Source organism: Acartia tonsa, chromosome 7, assembly GCF_053477335.1.
Source record: "Acartia tonsa isolate MP-2025a chromosome 7, ASM5347733v1, whole genome shotgun sequence".
Lineage (NCBI taxonomy): Eukaryota > Metazoa > Arthropoda > Copepoda > Calanoida > Acartiidae > Acartia > Acartia tonsa.
The window spans coordinates 18,580,890-18,599,784 of NC_137266.1; the positions used below are offsets into that span (position 1 = coordinate 18,580,890).

Consider the following 18,895-nt stretch of genomic DNA (forward strand, 5'->3'; position numbering starts at 1 on the left):
CCGTCCATCTGTATCTGATAGCTCATATTATTAATTTTGGCATATAAGAATTATCCTATCAATTTCAAATAATGTTTCCTGTAATAGTCAGATATGATTTAGCAACTCTATAATCGTTATCCAAATGCCCACATGTTCATTTTAAACATACTGATTTTTAACACTTTTTTTAATAAAAACTTTAATTATTTAGTTATCCTATTCATCTTGATCTTATATTTGAAATAATGATTCCTAAAAAGTGTGTGTATGTCATTATCCTGCATTTAATCAATTTTACATTATAATTGTTTAAAAATTTAGAGCTTCGCTTTTATTGATGTTGTCATTCTTGTTTAGCAACTCTCAAATAAGAAAGGAAAAGTGCAAAGAGTACATCCAATAGACGAATTCATGCAAATAGATTGTTCGTTTATTTTTTCTGTTGTAGTAAAGTTAAATTTAATCTACAATATGTTTTGTTAAAAAAATGTATTAAATCGTCTAGCTAAGAAAGAATTTTATTTATTATTATTTAAATAAAATAAGGAAAGCCTTATTTTTTCGTAGGGTATCCTATCTTTTGCATGAAAGATAGGAAGAGTTTTTATAATCAGCTAAAAAAATGTTAAATCTTTAAAGTATTAAAAACAAGATTAAGATTAAGAGAATTTTTTTTTAAAACTTAAAATATAAATGTACATTCATGACAATTTTTAAACGCCTTTAGTTCTTATGGAACTTTGCTAATGAAAATCGGCTTATATAACTCAAAATGAAGAACACCAAGTACCTTATGGGGGAAAGCGATGAAAAAGGGAATATATAAATACGGGAGAGGGAGTGGGGGAGGGCTGCAATGTAAGACACCTCAGGATTACTTAAAACTAAATGGGTAGGAAGAAGGGGCGGGGGAGAGCTGATAATTGAAGACATAGGGTTACTTAAAACTTTACATATGTATACATAAAAAGCTTATTTGAAAAGAAAGCAGGTAGAAGGGAGAGGAGATGGGAAGGGAGGGGAGGGGGGTTGATGAGGGTTACTAAAAAAAATAATGTCAGAAGGACAAGCTTAAGATAGGCTTTCATTAAAAGTTAGGGATGCCTAAATAAATTAAGGTATTCTTGAATATATGATAAAGCAGGTAATATTTCTTTCTTCTCTTACAGCTTTGACAACCAATGAATAGATATATAAGATCTAGATGGTCTGTCTGAAATCAAATTCTATCCTATTTCTAGCGGCTACGCCCCTAGAGGCCTCTAGAGGCACTTGAGGAGGAGAAAGTCGAATTTAATAATTCAATTTCTTATTTTAGATTTTAAATATTTTTTTGTGCCCCCGCCCCCCCCCCCTCATTTTTAATTTTAGTTAAAAAAATATTTTTTAAAATTTTTTTTCTTTTGGGGGGGAATTTTTCATTTTTTAGGGGAGTTAGGGGTGTCCCACCCCCCAAGAAAATAATTATAAACCTTCCTGGGACCTATGAGAAGCTACCCTGTTAAGAAGAACCCAATCGGTTCAGCGGTTAGCGAGATCCTTCGATACAAACATACAAACACACAAACACACAGACAAACATCCTGTTACTTTATCATCTATAATCAATAATACAAAGTAGTACGATGTCTGTCTGTCCCTCCGTCCGTCCGTCTAAAGCTTAAGATCTCGGTAACCACTGAACCGATTGGATTCTACTCTTCAGGGTTTATAACTATCGGTTCTGTGGTGGTTTTAAGCTATTTTCTTGAGGGGTGGAACACCCCCAACCCCCCAAAAACAAAAAAATCACCCCCCTTTTTTTTTTTTTTTGCTGAAGATTTCCTTAGTTCTTTATTTTTTTTTGTAGAAGATTTCCTTGGTCCTTTTGTTTTGAAGGAGATTTCCTTGGTCCTTTACAATTTTTGCCTTAATTTTTTTTTATCACCTCTTGGGGCAAAGCTAGTACATAATACAAAGTAGCTTGATGTCTGTCTGTCTGTCTGTCCATCCGTCCGCCTGAAGCTTAAGATCTTGGTAACCACTGAACCGTTTGGATTCTACTCTTCAGGGTATATACCTATTGGTCCTGTGGTGGTTTTAAGCTATTTTCTTGGGGGGTGGATATAAAGTAGTAAGCGTTTTTTGTCTGTCCTGAAGGATCTCCCTAACCGCTGAACCAATATTGTTCCCCTTTACAGTGAAGCCTCTTTCAGGTTCTGGGAACGTTTTAAACTATTTTAGGGGAGGGTGTCCTCACCCCCCTCCCCCCCCAAAATGATTTTTTACTCTTTTGAAACTCAAATTTAATGTAATGTTGTCAACTTTTCCGCCTCAAATCTTTAGTGCCCCTACAGTTTTCTATTTTCCACAATTATTTTTTTTTTCTTGCATAGGTGCATAGACATCCAAGGGGGGGGGGGGAAGGGAGCGATTACCCCCCCCCCACCCCATTTAAAATTTACTCTTACCCTGAAGGTGCCGCAGGAACCCCCAACAATTTTTTTGGGGGGGTAAATACCCCCTCAAAATAGAAATCTTTAACAAAAAAAAATTTTTTGCGCCCCCCCAAAAAAGCTTGGAAGCCCCTGCGTAGGTGAACTATTTTTCCATATTTTTTTTTTTTTTTACGAATTTCACCTTAACTTATTTTATCATCTTTTGGGGCAAAGCCCCTAGAGGCTAGGGGTGAAGCCGCTAGTTATACATATAAAGAGGTTCCTATAAGACAAACCCTTTTGTTCATTTAAAAAATTTTTTTCCCTCCATTTTCAATTTTTTTTTCAGGAGTGGTGTGATCTATAACTCCCCACCTATAAAAAATTTGTTCAATATTTTTTTTCTTTTTTTATATTTTTCGGGGGATAAGTGACCTCCCATACCCCCTCAAAATTAAAAAAAAACATATTTTCTTTTATTTTCAAATTTGGGGGGGTGGGGTGACCTCTCACACCCCCCTAAAAATATTTCTGTGGGTCAAATTTTTCGTTCTTTAATTTTAATTTTTGGGGGTGAGTGACCTCCTACACCCCCTTAGAATAAAAAAAAAAAAATGTTTTCCCATTAGCAAAGCTACTATATAATTCACTTGGTCTGTCTGTCAGTCAGTCCATAACGTTATGGGAGAAATGTGATTTTCTCAGCTCCTATTCAAGATAGACATATGCCCATCTAATCTTTACATTTTGATATTTGAAATATAAAATTTACATAAAGATTAACATTTTCTAAAAAAATTGTTTTTCTAGCTTCAAAAATAGGAAAATGAAAGCCTTTTGAATTTTTACGTAAAAAAGGAACTAAAAACAAAGGTTATTAAATAAAAGGGTGAGTTAGCGAAAATTTACTCTGACTCACTTATTGTCGGAAATCTATTATCAAACAGGGGACATGCACAAAATTTTTTTGCCCTCTAGCTTTAATAGGAGGTGAGATAATGGGCCCAACTGTTAAGGGTTAAGTTTCACAAATTATGGGGCATCTAGTTCTATTATATCTATTGGTTAATTATACTGTCGCACTACTGTACTTTCTTAAAACGTAAGATATTTTTTGGTTTTTTTCTAAAACAGCGAATTGTTCTTTTAGCTTGAATTCAAAAAAAATTTATTTTGGGTTTTATTAATTTTCAATTTAAGTTTCTATTCAAGTCCAACATACATCCTATCTTTGTTATGCATAATTGTGGCTACCCCTCTAAAATTAAAAGATGTAAGATTTATAAAGAAAGATTTAAAATTTTTTTTGTACAGAGTGATTTCTTTTCTTGGTACAGGCACCACATGAAATATAGATAAATCACATGACTCATAATCAAATATTTGAAATGGAAAAAGTGCTGAACCTTTGATCCTTTTTTGTTAAATTGAATGAACAACTATGTAGATGTGAAAATTAAATTCTACAAAGAGTTATATTTAAAACTTATTACAAAGAGTATGCTTTTAGTTCTGTATAATTCTATAAGATTTTTTTTCTATTGTATTAAAGTTTAATTTAATCCACAAAATTTTTTGTTAAAAAAATATATTAAATTGTTAAGCTAAGAAACAATTTTATTCATTATTTTTTTTTAATAAATTAACGACACCCTTAGGTAACCCTAGGTGGAGAATTAGATGAAAAGGGATGATTTATAAGGCTGGGGCATCATAAAGGGAGAGGGGTTTATGATAGGGATTCCTAAATCTTTTACTTAAAAGATAGGAAAAGTTTTTATTAATCAGCTAAAAAATCTCTAAAGTAGTAAAAACAAGATTAAAATTAAGGGAAAAAATGTAGAAAACTTAAAATAGAATACACAGCCTCGTTCATGATAATTTTTAACGCCTCTAAGTCTAATGAAACTTTGCTAATGAAAATTTTCTTATATAACCCAAATTGAAAGAACACCAAGGGACGGGGGGAGGAGGGGAATGGTGAGTGTTATAGCTATTCATTGGGGGGAATCGTTTGAAAAGGGTAGATGTGTATCATACCTTATATTGATATGATAGGTTTATGTAAGGCTAAAGTATTCCTATCAAAATCTTTACCTAAGCTTGACATTACTAAATTTAAGGGTAGACTATCTCCCCTAAACTAAAGTAAGGCTAAAGATACCCTTATTTTTAAGGGGTTCCTAATAAACCGTTTGTGATTAGCTTTGATATTTATTGAAAATAGTCAAATAAAGAAGGATTTTCTTTTCTTAGACAGTAAAATTGGATCATTGAAAATATTTTAATGCTTAAAAATATGCAAAATTCTAGGTAAAAAAATATTACATTCTATGAAGTGTAGTACTGCAATTAATTCTTAATAATACCAGATCCTGACAAGTTTACCTTGGTAAAATTTAAATATGCAAAGTATTATATTATTAATCCAATTACAGTTTTCTTTTTGTTCAGCTTCAGTCACTGTGTTGGAGGAATGTGGTCAACAAGGGAAATTCTGGTTTCTGAGGACAAGGAGATCTTTGTGAGGACTACCATCAGAGAACTTATCCTCTATGTCATCTTTCTCATTGTTCTCTCTATTGGTAAGAGTATGTTTTTGATTGTGCGTTTTTCTAAGAGAAAGACTTAGAGATTCGATAATATAGTTTTTAACTAATTTTGTCCATAAATCCTATTGAAATTACTATGATAAGTTGAGATTTAAATAAAAATGAAATTTAATCAGCATTCTGTGACATAGGCTTTCAAACTTGTACTATCCGGAGATGGATTTAAATTGTAACAAATTTGCTTTTATTTTAGTGACCTTTATGATGACTTCTCCTACCCATTACTATTATACCAAAGTGATGAAGGATATCTTTAACCAACAGCCAGAGGTAATTTTATTGTGAAGTAAGATTTTATAAATAGGAAATTATTTTTACCTATTTTTTTAACTGTTAAAGTATGCATTTAAGATATTTAGTTTCTTAATCATATGTACCTTTGAATTTAGTTATCTATCTGATGTCTGAAAAATTGTATCCCAAAAAGCAAAGCATTCTCTATAAACTTTTGAATATATATAGATATATAGACATAAAAATGCTGTTTATTTTTTTTCAGGTAAAGAATGTTGGTGAGTTTTGGGAGTTTATGGAGGAACAGTTTCTGGATGGAGTTCACTGGGAGTATTGGTACCATGATGGTGATGCTAGGTTAGTTTTTACACATAGTTCTGATAAAATTATCCAGTTGAAATTAGTATTTTTTTTATTGGCTTTACCACTAGGAATACTGGTGCCATGATCCATCAGTATGTTAGAGTTGCCCTATTTGTTTAAATCATTCATATTAAATCTACCACTGGTAGTGGAGGTTCAGTGCTTAAAGTTTATCTTTTAGTTTGTTAGAATTGTTCTATAAAATTTCATCTTTCTTATTGATTATACCAATGAGAAGTTTTATATGATTTGACCCAATATCTTTAATTGTACATATACAATATAAAAAGATTCTGTATGCAACATGACAAACAACTCTGCAATTCAGCAATGATAAATATTGTATTGTACAACATATTGTTTTTTGGCACCTATCAACTGTAAATACAATGTAAAAATCGATTGTAAAACATTTATTATATAAATAACAAAGGGACACTCCAAATAATCATAATAAGTGTATAATAGTTTGTTTTTCTGTATATTACTACACCAATTCATTAAAAATTATATCTAAACCAAGTAATTTAAAAATCCACGTTTTTAATTTGCAGAAAATGCTGAAAACAAAATAATTTTATTTGTAAATTCATTCGGTGTCAAAATAACACAATTAAAGTCAAATAAACAAAACTTTATAAAAACTTTGATGCTTTAACATAAATAAGGTTGGACTATCATTGCAAAATAATGTTCAAGACCTATATGGTGTAACCAATAAAAACCATGGCGTAAAGTGACAATTTTAAACAGGGGCTGTCATACAGCCAATTAATTCCATTTAAAATTACCGAAAATAAAATATTTGCTGGCGTATGGTTGGTGTAAAATTTGATTTTTGATCTAATTGAAGGGATGTGGGTAAGAAGGGGGGGGGGGGAGGGGAAATAAGGAAAGGGTATTGTGGAAAATATTCACTTAGAATTGTTTATCTGAATCACATTCCCTCTTCCCTGCTTTTGAAGGGGTTCAAAGATTTAATTTTTTATGGGGGTAATAACCGCGTTACAATATTTGGGAATGCTATGGCACACACTCAAGACTGCTGTAAATTTGTATAGGTAGGATGGGAAGGGGGTGAATATTATGTCGAACCCTCCATTTTCTTTCTTTGACTTCTCCTATTGTTATAAAAAATTTACTTATGTATGAAATAAACCTATCCAACTATCCCTGGCAGATGGTTAGTTTAGATAGATATATATGAAGACCTGGATGAAAGGGAATCAATGAAGACCCAAGGGACTAAACATTCACAACAGATAAACTTTCACAGGATACAAGGGATTTGTCACGTTGTGAAATATTTGGTTGGCTATTTCACTTTAGACTAAATCAGGCCACAAAAAAATCTTCAAAAGGAAAAATATGTAAAATGATGGAAAAGGTGGGGAGGTTTTTTTGATGAAATCGTCAGTTTAAGGAACTGTAACATGTGGAAATCAAAATTTTGACCTGTTAAATACTACTTTATCCTTGTTTATTACTTTACAGATCGGTGACATGATAGAAAAAAAATGTTGTATATTTTATTGCTGTTACAGAGTACAGACTGTCATCTTTCTTTTTTATTTTTAGACAGAAATGGTAAAACTATTGTTCATCTGGGCTATAACCAGAAGTTTGTACTATCATTGGTTAAAAATAAAATTCTGAAGATGATTATAGTCCCTCAACAGATTATGACGCCATACGATAGAATAGCCAATGAGAGACCCGTATACACTGTAATTGACCAATGGTAAAATTTATGCTGGCCTCTCATTGGTTATTTTGTTGTAATACGTCATAATAATAACTCCTTCTGATTGGTCACACACACACAAGCATATTCTTATCTTATTTAGATATTTTACTGTATAATAGTTTATATTCTTAAATATTTGACATAATCGTTTTTGTGATAACTTAAAATTATATAAAACACACTCAACTAACACACAAACCAAAAGATTAACAAACAAACCTACAAACACTTTAAAACACTTGTAAGCCTAAATTTGCAACTTGCTTTAAAATAAAAGCATAGAGAGGTATATAACATCTGATTTAAAAACTATTTTGCCTTAATCTTTTCAGTCAATCTACAATGATATTAAAAATCATGTAATCTTTAATGTTAATAAACATAATGAGGAAAATAAAATACTGTTTATTTTACTTATATAAATCTACCCTATAAAAACCAAGGGCGAGGTTAAAGATAGAAAAGTAAACACCTGATAGATCTTCTCTCATACTGTCAAAGCCAACTTCCAATTTTTAAGACTATTTGTGTTTGTGGAATTTATGATTTAATATTTTTTTTTTCTTTAGGATAATATCCTTGTCTAACCAGAACTCATTTAGTATAATCTTACATAACTTAAGGTTGTAGGACATGTTCTATAAATAGAATAGCTGCGATATTGAATTTTTTACCATCTTTAAAGTTTCCAAGCCTTTGTAAATTTTGATTGAATGATTATTCTCTTATCAGCTTAGCTCACATCTGTCATACTACAAAGAAACTTTTTAATCAATACTAAAAATATATTGAGTTTTAATATTTTTTTGGGTGGATAATTTTGGATTTTTAGCAGAAATAAATCTATTAAATCTAAATGATTTGTTAATTACATTTAAATTTGTTAAGTGGTTACATTCTATATCACCGTCTAGTTGCTGAAAATTGTGAAGTAAAATTAAAAAATTATCAATGAGAGGCCACTATAAATTTTACCATTAGTTAACTGCAGTGTATACTGGCCTCTCATTTGTTAATTTTTGTTGACGTCATAATCTGAGTCAGCCACTTTTACTAGCTTCCTAAAACAGCAATTGTAGTAATTGTTAGTACTAAGACATTTTTTGCTCATCTTCAAATAAATAGCTTCTAAATACTAAGGACAAAACCTCTACAGTTCTAAATAAAGTGCTGAATTTTTTAATTCTTAAGATATTATCTTACAACATTTTAAAAGTGAAAAAAACGTGAATGTCTAATAGTTGTTTCTTTCATCGTATTATAAACGGCTTTCCGCGGATATAGAATGTACAATTATAAGATTAAAACCAGTTTTTTAGCCTCGTGGTGCCGTAGGCAAGGGCTAAAAAAAACTGGTTTTAATCTTATGATTGTACATTTTTATATTCGTAGAAAGCTGGATATAAAACGATGCTAGACATAGTTTTTTTCGTATGTGTGAGAACCGGTTCCTATCCACCGGATTCGAATGAATACGAGCAAAAAAATTAAAATAATTTTCAGGCTGTATATTTGCCCTGGCGGGGAGGAAGCAACCGGACCATGTCCTATTGCGGCATCTGATAGAAATATTTTGTACGAAAATCGTCTACTTGGTCTACCCAGGTTAGAAAAATGTTTTTTTTTTAAATGTCAAAGCTGTTTTTCTTCCCTTAAAATTCAACAGAATGATTTACATCAAAAAAGGTTTTGTCATGTACTTTCCATACAAGAAAAGAAAATATTAATTCTAAAAGAAATATGCCTTTCTACATTAATAGTAGGTCAGTACATCTGTAGTTCTTTAACGGATAGCTCTGATTGTGAATTTAGACATGTTAGAGTTGTCCAATTTTTCAAAACTTAAAGAATCCTGTCACAGATGGGTTTAATTTAAAAAGCGTAGTAACTCTATAATTATTTCATGAATTGTTGCTTTCTTGAAAACATTTTATTACATGTTTTATTAATCTTATTAAAACATTCCGTAGTTTACACAAACTTCTAAATAATGTTGTGTATTAAATTCCTTGTTAATCTAAATTAGTTAATGTTCATATGTCTGACTATCTAATTTATTGGGCTTCGCTTTTATTGATGTTGTCATCCTTGTTTTTATAGATTGCGACAGTTGAGAGTGACAAATCAGAGTTGTGAAATCCACCGGGACTTTCAGAACGCAATCAAGAATTGTTGGGCCCCCTATTCACCAAGTATTGAGGATAAATCTGATTTCCCACCAACCTACAGGTTTATATACTTTATTTTACACTAGAGGCCTCTAGGGGCACTTGAGGAGAGGAAAGTCGAATTTGATAACCCAATTTATTATTTTAGATTTTAAAAGAAAAAGTAATATTTTTTTTTTTTTGGGGGGGGGGTAAATTTTTTCCAGTGGCGATTTCTCTTGGTGGTACCCTCCCCAAAATAGTTATAAACCTTCCCGTGAACTATGAGAAGCTACCCTGTTAAGGAGAACCCGATCTGTTCAGCGGTTAGCCTGATCCTTCGGTACAAACACATAAACACACAGACAAACATCCATCCTGTTACTTTAGTATAAAAATTTTTATATCAGCGACAAGGGATTGATATGCAGCAAAACGAAAAGAAAAAAAGTCAAAATTAAGATCCGAGCGAAAATGTATTGCAATGATTTAAAAATTTGTGTAATCTACAAATGACAAAGGATTCAAAGTTTCAATAACATAGCTATTTACAAAATGGTAGCACATATACATATTGAAAAATGGTTTAGAAGATTAGGTTATTTAAATTAGATGCTAGACCTTAAGGGCACATGAGAAAAATGAGGGTAGAAGTAGACTGCTTACTTTAGATTTAGATTTTAAAAAGTACATGGTTGGGTGATTTATTGGTGGTTGGAGATAACCTGCGACAAAAAAGTTACAAACTTTTGGATCTATGAAAAGATTATATATAGATGGGGGAACCATATCAGTTTAATGGTTTTTGAGATCCTTTACAACATAAAGACACAGAGATAAACACACTGAGTCATCCTATAACTTTTTTATATACGAATATTTTATAGGGAGAAAACTTCATTGACAGCCTGGAGGTACCAAACATCAGAGGAAATGAACACCGACAGTCAGATCTATGCAACTGCTGGAAAGGTAGTACAGCTATTTAGTCGTAAATGAAATAAAATGTCCACAAAACAAGAACGATTTCTTACAATTGTATTTAAATTAGATGTATTTACGTTATAATCATTTTGCTTCCAAATTTTTAAGTAAAAAAAAATTATTTGCATATTTCATCTTTTTTATTTTTTAAAAGCGAAGCTTTTCTATAATTAGGGTAGGTCCGTCCGTACGTCCATCCGTCCGTCACTCCGTCCGTCCGTCCGTAACGGATAGCTTTTTTCGTTAATTTAGGCATGTTAGAATTGTCCTATCGATTTCAAATTTTGCATGGTGATTCCTGCAGTAGTTAGGTACGATTTAAAAAGTGTAGCAACTATATAATCATTACCAAAATGTCCGTACGTTCATTTTAAACATGTTAATTTTTTACTTTTTTAACAACAAATTTTATATGATCTAATTATCCGATTGATCTGATTGTTTGTATACTGATTCCTGGGACAACAAAGTACAATATTACAAGCGAAGCAACTCTATAATTAAGTTCTAAAAATGTAAGTATGTCCATAAACATCATTCTGTATCAAGCAGTTTTTCAACAAATTTACTTACAATTTTGCATCGACTCTTAAACATTTACATTCTGATTATTCAGTTCTGACACTATACAAGTGTTGATGTCCGTTTGTCCTACCGTTTCAGTGCTTCGCTTTTATGGATGTTGTCATCCTTGTTTTTGATGACAATTACATCATAAATAATAGTTGTTCTTTAAACTCATTAAATACCCCTTCTTGGTGTCACAAAAATAAATAAAATATTGAACATTTCAAAAACACAGATGTTTTCCAACAGCTCTTATACTCTTATATCTTTGACTCTAAAGGCACTCTAATAGTATATACTCCAATACCGAATCAATCAAACTTTTCTTTTGGAAGGCAGGAGGGAGGAACTTAGTGAGTGAGAGAAGCAGATACATATAGAAACACATCTAAAAATCATCTGAAATCAAATTGATATGAAAGGTGGTGAAAAATAAAAAAGTATGAAATGAAGCATTGGGAATCTGATTAAGAAGAAAGCAAAGTTTTACAGAAGTGCATCTGATGCAATTAAAAAAGAAAGATTTCTCACCTCAAAAAATATTTCAGATTTGGCACTATTTTAGATTCTTAGTTTATAAGAGAGATTATAAATCAACAGATGTAAGTTTATCGAGCGGTTGTGCTTCTAGAGGCGTTATTAAGATGGGTAAATACAAAAAAATCATTTCAAGACAACTATAGATTCTCCATGCAAAAATAACGGACCAGTCTTTAAAATAACTTGCCAGGTATTGTATCTAAATCCTTGTTTAGGTTGGACGATACTCTGGTAACGGAGCTGTTCAGAATCTGCACTCTGTCAAGAATGAATCACAAGCTATACTACATGAACTTAAGGATTGACATCATTTAATTTTTGAAATAACAAAATGACAAAAGTCAAAAATAGTAAAGCACACAATTTTATGGAAGACCAACCGGACAAAGTTAGTTGAATAAAGGTTGTTCAGAGGTCATAAAAAATAAAGAAAAAAGTATAGAATTAATAATAGACAATTACAAAGATTAGTTGTAATACTGTTGTTCATTAAGATCCTAGAAACGGGTAAAATGATTTTCAATTAGGATTGGTTTTTAGGTACAGGTAAATATTAAAATAAGGATATTTAAAGATTTCATGAAAACGATTAATTCCATTCTTAAAAAAATAATAAATGAATGTCAATTGATTCAGGAAGCATTATGGATTAGCCGTTCTACAAGGAAATATATAATCATTGAAATTATATTAATTTTTAAACAAAAATCAAACCTAATATTTTTATTATTAAGTTTAAATTCTTAGTTTCTAAATGAAGCTTTATAAAGTGTCTATAAAGATCAGCGTGTGACGTCATAAAATTTAGGGATGAGAGAAGTAGTGAGAAAGAAGACCCCTAAAAAAGAGATGTAAATTCCCTCATTTTTATGACGTCACGTGGCTGATTTTTTGAGACACTTTGTAAAGCTTTTTTAAAATGAAATAACTATTACTTATTAATGATTATATTTTTGCATTGTAGAGCCATAATAGTTGATTTTACAGTTTACAATGCCAACATCAATCTTTTCTGCATTGTCAACTTTCTGTTTGAGTTCCCGGCCACAGGCGGTGTTATTGCAAGCAACAGCTTCAAGGAACACTCAAGTTTTAATAGATTTTTTACTTTAGATGTGCTGTCATTAATCAATTATAGAATTTCTTTTCAAATCTCTTGTCTATTTATCTACTTATTTCCAGTATGGCTTTGAAACCGATTAATATCTGCTGGGGTTGAGCCAGTTCTTAGGTATTCTGAAAAATCAAGTGTTACAACGTATTACAGACAATTTTCCATGAATATTAAAATAATAAATCATAAAATTGAAAGCAATTTTTGTTAGCCGGGGCCTTCGGCCACCCAGGGCTAACAAAGCTAGTCTTAATCTTAATTTTTTATTTTATTTCAACATTTTAAAACATTTTAACATTTTATTTTATAAGGTGATGCATGAAATAACCACACTAAGATTTCTAAAAAATCAGAGTGTTAACATTTAGACAGTAAAACTGTTGAGATACGTTAGTTATCTTGACTACTTCATCATGGCATGCGAGTTCATCTACATCATGTTCATCATCTACTACATTGTCGAAGAGACCTTGGAGATCATCAAAGTCGGTTTCCCCTACTTCCGCTCCATGTTCAACATGCTGGATATATTTGTTGTAATTCTGTCAACAATGAATCAGTGTTTGAATATTTATGCCTATATTGCTATGGAGGCGGAGTTGACGGCCTTGCTGGGGGATCCAGATAGCTATGCAGATTTTGAAGGCCTTGGACAGGAAATCCTTAACTTTTAGCGTGTCTCTGTATTATCAAATAGTTTTTAGTGCTAAAACTATATGTAGTATGTCTGTGCATTTATCATTTTAGAATCTTCATAACCAGTTAACCAATACACCCTTTTCTGTCTTTCATAGGTCTATTAGAATATTACCTACTGATTAAAACTAAACCTAGAAAACAATGATCTAAACTCTCCTATTAAACATACTTATTTGAAACAAATTCTTCTTCATTCTTTTTATGGGGTGTCTTTAACTTTACATGGGTTTGTCAGCGCATTTCCTGTAAAACAAATTATTTTATGATTGTCAACTAACAGACACTTTCATTCAAGACAAAATGCTCTAGATATATGCTTTTTTTAATCATAAGGATTTATGAATAGGTAGCTGAGATGTTCAAATCATTTGTTGCTATTTGTGTGTTCTTCTCGTGGGTCAAGCTGTTCAAATATATTAGCTTCAACAAGACTATGACACAGTTAGCTAGTACCATTGACAGGTAAACAATAATAATTATTTCAATCTGGCATCAAGGATATCTAAGCTTTTTATTTAATTTTTTATTGGGGGGGGGAGGGGAGCTGATTGATAACCCATATTTTGGATGGGAAAAGTAAAAAAATTACCTAATTCTTTTTTAAACTACGGGCATAAAACCTTTTGTATTGGAGGTATTGGAGGGTTTTAAGAGTGGAGTGTTATAATTTAATAAATTTTCAAAAAATTTGGGGTAGCCTACGTACCTCAAATTCTTGTCGGATGAGGGGGGGATGGGTGTTAAACACCCTTTTACCACTTGGATGTCCTTGGCTAATCACCAAATTATTATTTTTTTTAAAAGGACTTTCAAAATAGACATTTTCAAAAAATATATATTTCAACCAATATGTTATATTTAGGTGTATTGGTGATATTCTTGGTTTCAGTATTATGTTCTTTATTGTTTTCTTTGCCTTTGCTCAGCTGGGATATCTACTGTTTGGAACTCAGGAATTGTGTTATAGAAATTGAATTTTAATCCAGGAATCTTCTGGGATTCCAAATGGTAAAAAATTACTAAAGATTAAATCCATTGGTAAAATGTTTGAATAATTGTAGATCAGTATCAACCAATTTAAAATCATTTAAGTGCCCAAAGTTTTTAAGCCAATGATTACATGCATGGTTATTCAATTTTAGGTAGCAGTGTACTTGTTCTAATCATAAAAAAGTATTCCTTGTTTTTGAAACAAAAAAATCAACCATTTTAAAAGAACAAGGAAAACCTTTTTTTCTGTAAAGGGAAATGCGCATATTTTAATGTTTAACAATTGTTTATTTAAGAAAAAATAATCAAGATTAATGAAATTTTATGTATGTTTATGGGTAATACATTATTGATATTGATTTAAAAAAGAGGAAAACGAGAAAATGCATGAAAATGAGAAGTTGGATGTGTATGTTTGTCACAAATGTCACAAAATGAACTCTATTCTTAGCGAATTATTATGCCTGTTCTTTATACACAATTATTGCCCTTTAAATGCTCAACAAATGAGTCTTTGTTTACGCTTCGTTGTTAAATGCTGTATTGTCCTGCCAATTATACTGAGATAGTAAAGAGTAATATCCTTAGTATTTAAACAAGTGTGATAACATCCATAAGTAGCGAAGCAAAAAAATAATGGATAGACAAACGGACAAATTGATTAAAAGAGAGGGATTATCAATCAATCATACAAAAAATAACGAATATACTTGATGACCTACAAACAGACGCACCAAGTAGCATATCATATACTTAATGCTCATTGGTACAAGGACTCATCACTCAAATTTCAGCCGCATCTTGAACCAACACACATGTTACATATTTATATTTCACATAGCGTTAAGGTTGGACGGGCAGACTGAACGACAATGCCAAATATAGAGTATCTAAAAAAGATCAATTACCTCATGTTAAACTTGTATTACAGCAGAGCTTCTAAAAGTGTTGTGCAATAAATAACACAATAATGAATTAGGTGAATGATTTCAGCACTTTTGACTCGGCTATCTTCACCCTGCTTCGTACCATCCTTGGCGATTTCGACTTCTACTCTATTGAGGCATAGCAATTCTATAATAAATTCCTTAAACAACACTAAGTTCATTTTCCAAGTATTTTAAAGGGCATAACAATGGACGATAAATTGATATACATACTTAATAATGAGTAATACCTTTTCTGTAGATTAAAGTTATTGGTTGAAAAGTTTAGACACACTTATTATTGAACCTGACAATATCAAAGTTCTATAAAAATACCCCAAAATACCAACGAAAAAGATAACAAGACTTAAGGTACCAGTGTAATTTTCAGTCTAATGTTCCCTCCCTCACTGTCATTTTTGCACTGAACAAATTTTAAATAAGCGTTAGTGTCTTTTGCTAAAAAATAGGTTTCTATGGGCTGTTTATTACTAGTCCCTGAAGTTTTATAATAACGTTTTCGGGAATAGTCCCTTTCGTGGCAACGCCCCTTGAAAGGAGATTCTTCGTATTTTTAAAATTGCTTTTTATAGGTTATTTTAGATTAAGTTAGGTTATATTGGGTTAGGTGATTGCCCTAAAGGGTTAGGCAATTGGCCCCGCAGGGTTAGAGCCCCCAGCAGGGGCTAAAATTAGGAGAAAAGCTACTGTGAAAAATACGTAGAATCGCCCCATAAGGTGCGTTGCCACGAAAGGGACTATACCCACGTTTTCTTATTCGTTGGCTTAACAACTTTGGGGACTTCACTGAATTTTAATTAGTTGGTTCAATAAATTGAGTGTTCAATCGTTTCAACTACTAATTTCAGTCTAAAGAAAGGGTAATTTTGTGTTTTATCATTGAGGATGTGCATCAATTATCGGCTATTGATTAATTCCTTTAGATCCCTTAAGAAAATATATTATTTTACTTTTTTTTCTTTAGTTAGAAAAAAGTCAAAAAAGTTTGAATTGCTCTGAATACAGGCCGCCAATAGAATTTTGGGACCAATCTTCTTCTTATGCTACGTGTTCTTTGTCTTCTTTGTTCTGTTGAACATGTTTTTGGCCATCATCAACGACACGTACAGCGAGGTGAAGGCAGAGATTGCGGCACAACGGAATGAATTTGAGCTGGGAGATTATCTCAAGAGAGGATATAATAACATGCTTGGAAAGGTAATTGCAATAGATTTATTGTCCTAGAACTGTAGAAGGGCTGTCAGACACAATAATCTATCTAACTTAAAAAAAAAATTTAGCAAACGTATATTTTGGTTTATATTTAGCCACATCCGATTCAATAAAACGACATCTATAGATAGTTGAATTCATTAAGATAAAGTTAGCTATTTGTATGTAGAGGAAAGTTTAAAAATAAATGCCCTTATTGTCAAAATGAGTACACGTTCCAAACAATAATATGGTCAGTGGTTGATTATTTTTATACTTTTTTTATAGTTTTATTAAGGTTTGGAATTAAACTATTAACAGGTTGATAAAAAGTGAAAAAAAAACTTTTTATTGATCGTACTTTTGGAAGATTTAAAAAAAAATAATTTTAGGTCGGAATGAGGAATAAATTACTTGATATAGAAAATGCTCTAAAACTTGCAAATGCTGACGGTGAAATAACTTATGAGGAAGTCAGACAGAATATGAAAAAGTAAGAGTTTTAATTATAGAAATTTCATTTTTTTTTTTTTACCCATACTGTACTATTGATATGTAACGTGGAAAGGTATTTTGTCTGAAGCTTATGATCTCAATAACTACTAAAACAAATTATGTTTCACATTTAGAGAAGCTTAACACAGGTCCTGGTATTGATTTAGGCTATTTTACTTATATATTTAGGCCTTTGGATGATTTTAGGAAATTTTACTGCTACCTTCTTAAGGAATAAGGTATAACCAACAAGCGAAATAAATCTAAAATAATATTTGGGGGGCAAATGAAGAGGTCGTCAATTTTACGATGTGTTGCCCCCCAACGACAGCTAAAAAAACACGTATAGGTTTCGTGATTTTTTCCCAAATTAATTTCGTTATTGGTATAAGCTGACCTTCTTACCTTATACAGAGCCCCTAGAATATACAAATCTACATTGAAATTTCTTCTTAATAATCTCGTATATTCTTTATACTTTTGATGGTTTTCTTCAATTTAAATAGCAAATTCTATGTTTTTTCCTAGGTGTAACTTTTCTGACATGGAGATTGAGATGTTTTTCGCCAAGTATGATTTGGACGGGGATGGTATTTTCTCTATGGACGAAGGAAACCAGATTATTAATGATCTTGATGCTGACAATATTGATAGAGAGGTAAGAGACATCCAAGTTTTGCAATTCAAATTACTCGACAAATGCGAGAAAGCCCAATCTGTCCCGATTTTGTATCACTTTTAAAAGTGCGATTTCAGTTACGTCGTATACGTTTCGGGAAAGAAAAAGGGAAGGGGGGAAGAAAACCTCTTCAAAAGAGATGGGAGAAAAGGGAAGAGATTTTCTTTCCCCCTTCCCTTTTTATATGACGTCACAGGAATCGCACTTTTCAAAAGTGATACAAAATCGGGACAGATTGGGCTTTCTCGACAAATGCATGAAAAAGTTGAGTTTCATAATAGATTAAGGTCCCTAAAGAAGGGAAAATGGGGCATTTTTACCTAGTTTAATACATCTTACCCAGGGATCAACACTGCTAGAATGAACCAACCAATCAAAATTTAATAAAAGAATAAAAGCGTAAAGAAAATTAATGAAAGAATGTGTTATAAACTTTGGGTACTAGTATAATTTACAGTAATGATCCCTTCCTACATGATTATCTCTCAAACTAAATATTACATTCTCAATAAAAAAGCCTCTTATGGATGTTATAATTCAGATTTTTAAAAGCGAAGCTTTTCTATAATTAGGGTCGGTCCGTCCGTACGTCCGTCCGTCCGTAACGGATAGCTTTTTTCGCTAATTTAGGCATGTTAGAATTGTCCTATTGGTTTCAAACTTTGCATGGTGATTCCTGTAGTAGTTAGGTACGATTTAATAATCCGAATGATCTAGTTTTTGGTATACTGATTCCTGGGACAACAAAGTACAATATTATAAGCGAAGCAACTCTATAATCAAGTCCTAAAAATGTAAGTATGTCCATAAACATTATTCTGTATCAAGCAGTTTTTCAACAATTTTACTTAAATTTTGCTTCGACATTTATACATTTATATTCTGATTATTCAGTTCTGACACTATACAAGTGTTAGTGTCCGTTTGTCCTACCGTTTCAGTGCTTCGCTTTTATGGATGTTGTCATCCTTGTTTTATTAGAAAAACCGGCCCAAGAGTGGAAAGCAGCCTAATAGCCGACACAATTCTGTTGTTGCCATCACTGGAAATATCAACCATGAAGAATTTGGAATGTGAGTTTTTGATAGAGAAGCTATCTTCCAGTATAAAAAAAAACATGGGTAATCTTAAACAGGGTAACCTCAAATCTCAATAATCTCAAGTGACTGACATAAATAATTGTTAGC

General features: G+C 31.8%; 1 protein-coding gene across 1 annotated transcript in view; it reads left to right on the forward strand.

Moving 5' to 3' along the window:
• The window catches only part of LOC145324989 (polycystin-2-like protein 1), a 28,904-nt gene that overhangs the window by 8,834 nt on the left and 1,175 nt on the right, over positions 1-18,895 (forward strand). Inside the window, exons 6-22 of the mRNA XM_080167765.1 lie at positions 4,854-4,984; positions 5,205-5,281; positions 5,511-5,602; positions 8,859-8,960; positions 9,456-9,584; positions 10,390-10,474; positions 11,809-11,890; positions 12,228-12,256; positions 12,556-12,670; positions 13,074-13,361; positions 13,751-13,868; positions 14,269-14,357; positions 15,374-15,459; positions 16,349-16,540; positions 16,927-17,027; positions 17,558-17,687; positions 18,690-18,781. Of these exons, the coding sequence (XP_080023891.1) occupies positions 4,854-4,984; positions 5,205-5,281; positions 5,511-5,602; positions 8,859-8,960; positions 9,456-9,584; positions 10,390-10,474; positions 11,809-11,890; positions 12,228-12,256; positions 12,556-12,670; positions 13,074-13,361; positions 13,751-13,868; positions 14,269-14,357; positions 15,374-15,459; positions 16,349-16,540; positions 16,927-17,027; positions 17,558-17,687; positions 18,690-18,781 (1,938 nt within the window). The remainder of the gene's footprint in view (positions 1-4,853; positions 4,985-5,204; positions 5,282-5,510; positions 5,603-8,858; positions 8,961-9,455; positions 9,585-10,389; positions 10,475-11,808; positions 11,891-12,227; positions 12,257-12,555; positions 12,671-13,073; positions 13,362-13,750; positions 13,869-14,268; positions 14,358-15,373; positions 15,460-16,348; positions 16,541-16,926; positions 17,028-17,557; positions 17,688-18,689; positions 18,782-18,895) is intronic.